Here is a 9772-nt window from a genome sequence, read left to right as displayed (position 1 = left end):
ACCTAAAAGTATAGAAGATAACAATTAATCAAAACATTGCTCAGCACTGTCACTTCACTTGAAGCACCAAAAATACTATCCCCAGTCTTAATTATAAGACTCGTTTGTAGACTATAAATATGGTTTTATAATTAGAACCGGAGATAGTATGTATTACATTATACGACATATAATTCTACTGGTGGAGAAAAAAAAAGAAAAGAAAGAATGTAGTTACTATAGGATAGGGTACGTGCGTGCTTAATGTGCATAATCTCCGATGCAACTGATTAATCAATATGAATCAATATTTGTGAAGAGGCTTCACAAGGAGAGGAAGTCCACAAGAGGGCCTCAAGGAGAGCATGATGGAAGGAGAATGATGATAAGAAGGTGAGAGTTCAAAGGTAAACGTAGACAGAAGTAGGGTTAGCACGATCTTATATTCCATGAACGTTAGGTTTCTTCCCACACACATTCTTCCTCCGAACCCAAACGGCAAGTACCCCATGGCGTGCTTGCACCCGCCGTTTACGTCGTCCCTGAACCTCTCCGGCCGGAACTCATTCACGTCCGATCCCCATAGGGCGGCGTCATGGTGCATCGCCACCACATCGATCCACAGGTTGGTTCCATTTGGCACCGTTAGGTTTTCGCCTACTTTGATGTCTTCTCTTGCTTGCCTTTGAACGTTTGGGGCTGGTGGGTATAGTCTTAGAACTTCATTCATCACCCACTTCATCTGCAATATATATTAGGATCACAAATCATCAATATTAACTCTTAGATAGACGACTGTAAATTTAAATTTACAAGCAGGAAATGTTCAGAAAGAGACAATCATATTGCAGCGTGCAGCTGGAAAAAGTTGTCATTTTTCCATTGGATAACTCGGAGATGAAAAAGCATATGAAGTTGCCTGGGCAAAACTTGGAATGTTTGGTACAATAATAATTTTGACTGAGAATGTGTTGCCATAGGTTTTGTTGGCAAAGTCGTATTCAAAGTCCTTAACAATGTTAAACGTTACGGTCTTGAACAGATTAATATTCTGATAACTTCTACATTTTTTTTTTTTTGGCCTCATTGCAACTTTATAGGTCAGATTTAGTACCAGGTTTAGACAATCTTGGCAAAAAGAAATGTGAACATTAAATATTGGAAGTCAATTTACTAATATTCTATGTCTATAGTCAACTTTTCTGTGAGGGAATTTTCTTCTGAAAAATAGTATATTCAATAAGTGTATGTGTGTTTACATACTATTTATAGTTAAAATTTTAATAACGAATACTCTAATAATTTCAATATTTTTTGAATATATATTATAGAAGACATCTAATTCTAGTTGAACAACCAATGACCATCTTTCTTTTTTTCGTACAGTACTACGAGCTCCGGCCATAGGCTTTCCATGGTGTGGACCACCGAACTTTAATTCGTGACATATAATATTTTGTGTTCCTTTCAAAGGGTATTTCGTGGACTAAAGACCTATGAATCTCCTATTCGCACAATTCTCATGTATCAATTTTGACCATACATCCACGTCAAAGTGTGGTTTCCAGGAAACATCTACGTACGTAGTAAGCTACATATATATATAATAAAAAGACTTCAAGTTCAAATTCTTTTCAAACTAGCAAAAAGGACTAGTTAATAACTACACCTAAACCATGCCCAATACACACAAAAATGATATGAGAAAAACATTTTATAGAGTCGTCTTCGTCTAACCCACTCTTCTATTCTCATTAAAGGTGGGCTACGGTTTGTCAATTCAATCCTAGCAGGCTCTCATTAAATAATCAACCACACATGTACTTATAATATATAGTTTGTACCTTACCACCCAGAATCTTAAATAAAACTCTACTTCATGTATTTGATTACGTAGGGTGCATGACATTTTTTAATTGATACGACGAGTCATATATGTATAAACATATATTATTATAAAGAAGTCGATAATCTACTGCTAATAGTCTTTTCTCTTTTTTTTTTTTTTAAATATGATTAAGTTTAAATACCTGAATAATATAATATCGATTGCATTTAAAATTTGCGCGAGAGAGTAATCTTGTATAGTTGTCTGGAGAGATACTTTTCCTAAATTTCGCCAAGCCAAGAGTAGTTTGACACAAAACAGAACAACGTGGATGGCAGAATATAGATATAGTGAGAGATGAAGCTTGTCTTACCTTTTTCAGCTCAGAAAGCAAGTTGATATCAAGCTGGTCAATATTATCACCCAAAACTTGCCTTATTTCGTCTCTCAGTTGAATCTGCCAATCTTGATGCTCCGCAAGAAGCAACAAAGTCCATGTGATGGCCAATGCCGTTGTCTCGTGTCCTCCAAAGAAGAACGTTTTGCACTCATCAACAAGTTCTCTTGTCGTCAACGTGTGGCGATTTTCTTGAAGTAACAATCCCAACAAGTCCTGTTCTTGTTTATTGGTCTTCTCAGCACTTGACGATGCTGAGGACTTTCGGTTTCTTATGACAGATAATAACACCTTGTCGATTTCTTTGCCCAGTTTCTTGGCTTCTAGGGTTTTCTTCACGTTCAAACACTTGCCAAATGGAACCCCCACGTATCTTGTCGTCTTGAAAAGGGTCATCTGGAGGGCTCTTAGTTTTTTAAACACTTGTCTTGCTTTCTCATCCTTCATGCCGAAGCTTGTTCGTGCTATGATCTCTCCGGCCGTCGTGATGATCTCATTTTCAACGTCGATTTCCATGTTGCTGCTGCCGGAGTTTATCTGGCTCGTCCATCTCTCTATCATTTGCTTTGTCGATTCCACCATCATACTTGCCATGGCCTGTCACATTCAAGATTATGTAGAAGACAAATCATTAGAATCAAGTCTCTTACATTCCTTGAGGAATAATATTTATCTCTCTCTCGACATGATGATGACAACAAGAAAAGGTATTTATCCATATGCTCCCATATATAATATAGTAAAAGGAAACCTTCCTTTTCTGTTTTGTTTCGTTGTTTTTCCGGCCATTTCAAGTAGGCCTTATAATGTGCTAATGCTATAATTAGCTCGCAGCAAAACTTTTTAATAACATTCACTTTGAGGTCAGCCCTGGCGTAAGCATAACCGGGTTCCATATCCTTTTATGGCAATAAACATAGCGACGAAATTCATCATCACTTCATACTTTTCAAGGTTAATCTTCCGATAAAGTTGTCAAAGTTATATTATGTGTAATAGAAAAAAGATATGGAGAGAAGATATCATGATCGATCGTCAAAACACGCAACACTTTTGGAGTGCGGATATTAATTAGTATCCATAAGCTAATTAGACTCAACTAAATTTGATACCTTTTCCTTTCACTTGAGAGAAGCTATATACATGTCATACTCTTCTCTTCAAGGAAATAACTATACGACTGAGAAAAAGGGGTTCAATTTTGTTATAACCACTATGGTATAAAATGTATACTTTTCAAAACCTAACAACCCCCGGTTAGGAAAGCCAAAACGAACCAAAGTTTATAGTTAAATTGAAATTGATGGGTTAAATAATCTATATATCTATCGTGTATATATATTATATATACCTTGAGGTTAAGGGGAGAGAATGCTGGCGCAACAACGTGGCGGTGACGAACCCAGTCGTTGCCTTCGACCATGACCAGACCATTTCCAAACATTGGATCTCTGTCGTTTCGGAACACACTTGGCTTTCCCCATCTCTTGGCCATCACCTCCGTTGACATCTTCTTCACAAGTTCTGGCTCTGCTATGTACAAAAATGGCTCTGTTCCAAGCCAGTACACGAAAACCTTTCCTGCACATATTAATTAATATTATAATAATCTGCCTCTTAATCTCATGTATAATAGCGCATATATATATATACACACACACATAGCTATGTATATGTGTGGCTTACCGTGAGAATCTTGCCAGCGAGAAAAATAAGGAAAGACGGTGGGGTGAATATCATGGGAGAGACAGTCGGAGGAATATTCGAGAGAATCAGAAGAAGTATTGATATGATTCTTCTTCTTCTTCTTCATGTCTCGAATGTTTCCGAAAGGAAAGCTTGGGGCAGGCCCTGTGAATCCACATCTCTTGAGCTGATGACGAGTGAGAATAGGGAAAAGCCACCAAGATAATGTTAGCTTCAAGAACATGAGGAGAGCTAAAGATGAGAGGAAGGCAGGGGCCAAAGCTAGAAACTCCATCTCTTCAGAGATGAATGTGTATATGAAAGTTGGTTGTGGGAAGCAAAGTGGGAGGAAATGGGGTATTTATAGAAGGAGAACGACGATTGAGTTTTTTGAATGACTTGAGAAGCTTTGAATATATTGATTTTTCTCTGTTTTTCTTCCCCCCCCCCCCAAAGTGTGTACCTGCTGAACCTTTTAGACCCACACTTCCTCTTTTAGACCAGGCCAGACGGTTTACATGTTTTTCCTTTCAAATTGGTTTTCGGGGAATTATAACTCATCGAAACACTTTTTATACTACCTCCAATCCTTAATATAAAAATTAGTTAACTCATTTAGATGAAATAAAAAATTAGTTAAGTTAATCATTTATAATAAATAGATGTTATTTTTTTAAAAATACCTTTACTAATCAAGTGTGTTAGCTAAAATTATCATTATTACAAGGACCACCTAAAAAAAAAAGATAAATATAAGAGATAAAGTAGGTTAGAGTTTTATATTTAGGACCAAAATAAAAATTAAACTAGATCTTATATTAAGGACTAGAGGTAGTATTAAAGATGTTACTTTATTACTATATTTATTTATTTATTTCATTTAATATAAAACATAAAAATCTACGTTGAGCTACCCTTTTCTTTTCTTTTCACCATATCATAAATTAATGAAATATAGCTTTTCATATGACCTCATATAGGGCTGGTAATACAGGCCAACCTACGGGTTGCAGGTTATTCGGTGCGGGTTCAGAAGGCCCTTTTAACCCGTCAAAATACCTTCTTCTTCTTTTTTTTTTTTTTTTTTTTTTTCCCTGTTTTTTTAAATGTTAGCACTTATATACGTAATCAAAAATAAAAAATTACAAATGATACAAAATATTACAAACATCCAGATAAAAATTACAACACATTAAAATGCAAACAGTATATAATTATCCAATATCCAAATATGATAATACACAAGTTCACACATTTTTTTCCAATAAAACCAACATGCAACACTAAATAACCATCTTGATCTTATTATCACTAATAGCAATGACATTTGAAGTGGAAGTATTGTTTGAAATTGGTTCAATATTGATTTTGATAGTAGTAACAGCAACACTTTCCTTTTGCTCGGATTCATTTGCCACAAATAATTGAAAAATGTGAAAGAAATATATCATAATTTAGGGTTGTTGACTCACTGCCTTTCTTCCTTCAGATTTCATTATTTAATATATTTTTTTATAAAAAAAACATAGGGCCAACCCGTGGGCCAACCCACCATGAGTTCAACCCATGGTGGTGCGGGCTGAGTTTTTTCAGGTGGTGGTGGGTTGGCTTTTGGCCAACCCTAACCTGTCTTTTTCAGCGGGTTGATAGGTTCGACCCGCGGGTCCAACCCATATTACCAGTTCTAATCTTGTACAATTTTTTTTCTATTCTTTTAACTTTTTCCACCCCTTTGTGGGCTCTAAGCAAATTTTTTTGTTTTAATATTTTCACATATTTCAATAAAATCAAAATTAAATATTAAAAGGTGTGCCAGAAAAACTCTCAAGTTATTATGGAAAATATATAATTGCACCATGTTAAAATGTGAAGAAATGAAAAAAGATTAGTATTATAACTTAAAAAACCCTTTTTATCATAATTAATATTTAATTTAATTAAAATTTTAGATTATAAAAAAATTAATATCAATGCTACGTATAAATCTACTACTTTTATTATCACATTATTATAATTTTATTTTATATCGTTTTGATGTTTTACCATGATCGGCAATATAACTTTAATACTAGTTTAAATAATTATTTAATATTATAAAGATAATTTTATAAAACGTTAAATCTATCTCAACCATTTGAGAAACTTCATGGCAGAAAAAATTTATTAGCCTTTTTATTTTTCACTTCAAGTATCTATTTCTCGGATGCTAGTTTCAAGATAATTAAGTTATGGCTGCATTTAATGGTGGGACAATATATATGACACTGAAAGCCCATATATATTCAGGTAAAAAAGGCTAATGTTGTCGCGGAAGAGGATTGAGACTAGCTTTATACAGATAATTACATTGTTTTTTGGTACCAAGGAAATCCAAATCCTAAAAATAAAAACAAAATGCAAAGGGTTGCAATCCCATCACCTCTTTCTGCACCAGAGTTCTCACGAGTTGAGGGGCCGTGTCAAATAAAGAGGTAGTAGTCAGACGACCCTTATTTACCAATTTATTACTACCTCCAATACTTAATATAAAAGCTCTCGTTTCACTTTTATTTTAGTCTTAAATAAAAGATCTAATTTATTTTATCTCTTATATTTATTTTTTTAAAATAGTATTTATAATAATGATAGTTTTAATCCATACGTTTGATTAGTAAAAATATTTTAGGAAAGACAACACATACGTATTACAAATAACTAACACAATAAATTTTCTTAATCTATTCAAATTAGTCAACTAGCTCTTATATTAAGGATTACAGGTAGTACCTCCAATGCTTAATATAAAACTCAGTTGACTACTTTGAAGATACTAAAAAAGTTATTAAATTACTTGATTATGACATATGTTACATAATCTCTCTAAAATACTTATATATATCATTAAATTGTATATTGATTTACAAGTGAGGTAAATAAGTTTGGATAAAACCAATAAATGCAAACATTTTAAAATAATTTAATAATTTTTTAATGTCTTTAAATTAATTAATTGGGTCTTATATTAAGGATTAGATATAAGTGCCTGCAAATAGATTGCAATCTTTGAATATAAATTGGAATTGGAAGTTCCATCTCATTGAAAGGAATCTCTTAATCAGGTAGAAGTCACATATACGCGCTGGCATGATCGATCAGATTCCAGAGTGAAGTCTTTGAATCCCATTTTCCGTGCTAAAATGATATCTTTTAGCATAGCCGATTCCTCAACTTCATATGTGTGCAGTACAGTTGGCAACATAGAAAGAGAAACCAACAACATAATCCATCAAGTGACATGTTGATCTCGAAGAACCCACCATGTTGCCTTTAATTTTGTTGAGATTCATCCCTCGTATCATCAATATTCAATTTAATCACATTAGGGCATATAGTGACATGTTGAAATTAGAAGAAAATAATTTTTAATACAATAATAAAACCTTTTAACTTGGATTTCTGATCTGCTGTCTTGCTCTTCAAAATCTATAAAGAACTACATTTAGATATTGGGTCACTAAACACTTTTTTTTTTTATCTAACGCGGTTGTCTTCGAGAATATATAAACAAGGACTAAACTATATATATATATATATATATATATATATACATATCATATTAACCCCCGAGAAACAGAGAGAAAGAGTTCTTAGTCACTACTTCTCTAAAACTCAAGATAGAAAAAAAAAATATAAATATAAGAGACAAAATGGATGGGTCTTATAATTAGGACCAAATAAAAAGTCAAATTGGGTCTTATAATAAGGACCGGAGGAGTATTATGTTTTTTACTGGCTTCATTTAAACTATGTGTTTACAACTTTCATGTGAGGCATTTTTTGGCCATAATTCATTTGCCTGTTAAACTCACAACTCTAGATTTAGGGGGGGGAAATGTTTGGTGTTCATTGGGTTACAAGTCCCGCAGAGTTTGAGACAGGAATTAAATCATATTAAAAAAACATTCATTCCTCTACAAGTTTTTTTTAATAAAGGGAATCATGTATTTATATTTGCTGGACTAATTGAATTTAGTTATTCATTAATGATGATGAACAGTCAAAGCACTATAAACAATGAATTTGATTTTTTTTTTGGCCAGCAATAAAACACAATATTCATTAACTTAGTTAGACACAAGAGCATTAGGTAACAGAGTCAACACAACACAAAACGGCTATCCAACTCCAGTCATCGAATTAAGAGCGTTATTCTCCAAAATTGTCCTAAGCGCAGCAGGAGGTCTCCAAATCCAGTCATGCGGACACGACCCCTTCAAAGAAGCTTTGGCCACCCAAACCACTGCCATATTTGCTTCCCTTCTGGGCGAGATCAGCACGTTTAATGGTATATTATAGTCAACAAAACACAAAACGGCTATCCAACTCCAGTCATCGAATCTGATTTTTTTTTTTAAATACTCACTCTGAACTCCAACACGTTTATCATAGTTTTAAAATTAATATTAAACCATGATAACAATAACTGATTATATCCTTTTTTTGGTAAATCCTAATAATGGTATATTATAAGAACGAGTTTATGGCCAAGATGAGAACTGAGGTTGGCTTTCATGAAGAAATTAGGGGGGGTTTGGAAGCACTGAAAAATGCTTCTCAAAAGTACTTTTTCATAAAACGAGACAATTTCCTCTACATATTTACTTTCGTATACTGTAAAAGTACTTTTAAAATCATGGTTTAGTTTTACTACACAAACACCTTATAAAGTGTGGTGCAGCCGCCTTTATTGCATTATTAGAGTATCTGGGCTTTAACTTCTCATGAAAAGCACGTTGGTATTGAGCCGAAAGTTTTCTATTTTGACTCACCAATAATTGAAAGCGGGATTGGGAAGTTTAATTATATATATATATATATATATATATATATATATATATATTTATAGGAATTCACTTAACGAATTAAATGCATATTTCTCGGCTTTTATTAGAATAATTAGATTTGTCTCATTATTCAAAATAAATATTTTATTGATATATCCCTTCAAAGCATGTAAATCATGTTTTCATAGATTAAAAATGACTAAAGAGAAACTTATTGTAAAAATTTTAAATAAACTTATTTGGTCATAAGTGAGGCCTACAGTTTTTTTTAAAAAAATAATAGTAATAGTGGTTTAATTTAATAAATGAAAACATTATACGATTGTTAAATAAAAATATAAAATGACATTGGAATGCATTAATTTCAAAAGATTCAACAATAATAAGCATAGATATATGCTTGTGTTGCTCATAAAAAATCAAAACATAAAAAATAACATAAATATGTTACATAAATACCGCAGATCTATCCAATTCTGCTCAGAAATAATAATTGAAAAAAACACTAAGGTCTATTTTTTATTGATGTCGTAGGACCCGTTTGGTACGAGGAAAAATGAGAGGAGGGGAGGAAAGGGAAAATTTTAATAAGCTTAATTTAAAAAATTTAAAAAGTGGAGTTAAAAGTTTTTAATTAATTTTTATTACTCTTTTATATTACTTTTTCTCTTTATTAAAATTTCAAAATTCCATTTCTTTAATTTTTTTAAATAGAACTCATTAAGATTTTCCTTCTGCTCTCCGTCCCTCCATTTCCCTTATACCAAACATTAGCTTAAGTGAAGCTTGCAAATATTCGCTGGCGTTTAGTTTACAGCTAGCGTGGATTTTTGTTTAAAAAAACTGACATGATTATCATGATTGTGAGAACAAAGATCAAAATCTCAATGATGAAAACATAAATAATAGAAAAAAATTACATGTTGCTTGACATAAAGCTAAGTCTAAAATCTATTAGAAGTTTAGGGCATCATATACTTTGAAATTAATTGAATCCTTTAAGTTTCAACGCTGCTTTATTAGAAGTTTAGGACATCATACTTTGAAATTAAAGATATG

The 9772-nt window shown here is 32.7% G+C and overlaps 1 protein-coding gene across 1 annotated transcript; it reads right to left on the bottom strand.

Moving 5' to 3' along the window:
• Nucleotides 1–203: 203 nt before the first annotated feature.
• Nucleotides 204–4185, bottom strand: LOC114730259 (cytokinin hydroxylase-like). Its single transcript, XM_028917304.1, has 4 exons — nucleotides 3891–4185; nucleotides 3556–3785; nucleotides 2181–2801; nucleotides 204–721 (listed from the first exon to the last, which is right to left on the bottom strand). The coding sequence occupies exons 1-4, from the start codon at nucleotides 4183–4185 to the stop codon at nucleotides 284–286; spliced, it is 1584 nt and encodes a 527-aa protein (XP_028773137.1). The 3' UTR covers nucleotides 204–283.
• Between the last annotated feature and the right edge of the window lie 5587 nt (nucleotides 4186–9772).

Source organism: Neltuma alba, unplaced genomic scaffold (assembly GCF_004799145.2).
Source record: "Neltuma alba isolate B1F8T4 unplaced genomic scaffold, ASM479914v2 tig00012727_pilon, whole genome shotgun sequence".
In the NCBI taxonomy this organism is placed as follows: Eukaryota; Viridiplantae; Streptophyta; class Magnoliopsida; order Fabales; family Fabaceae; genus Neltuma; species Neltuma alba.
Note: the sequence above shows the minus strand (reverse complement) of the source record. Positions and strands in the feature narration are given on the sequence as shown.

Coding starts and splice junctions, on each gene's coding strand:
- LOC114730259 (XM_028917304.1), bottom strand. CDS start 4,185: ATGGAGTTTCTAGCTTTGGCCCCTGCCTTCCTCTCATCTTTAGCTCTC. Junction 2,802..3,555: donor TCTCTCCCCTTAACCTCAAG/GTATATATAATA, acceptor TGAATGTGACAG/GCCATGGCAAGTATGATGGT. Junction 722..2,180: donor TGCTTTCTGAGCTGAAAAAG/GTAAGACAAGCT, acceptor TATATATTGCAG/ATGAAGTGGGTGATGAATGA.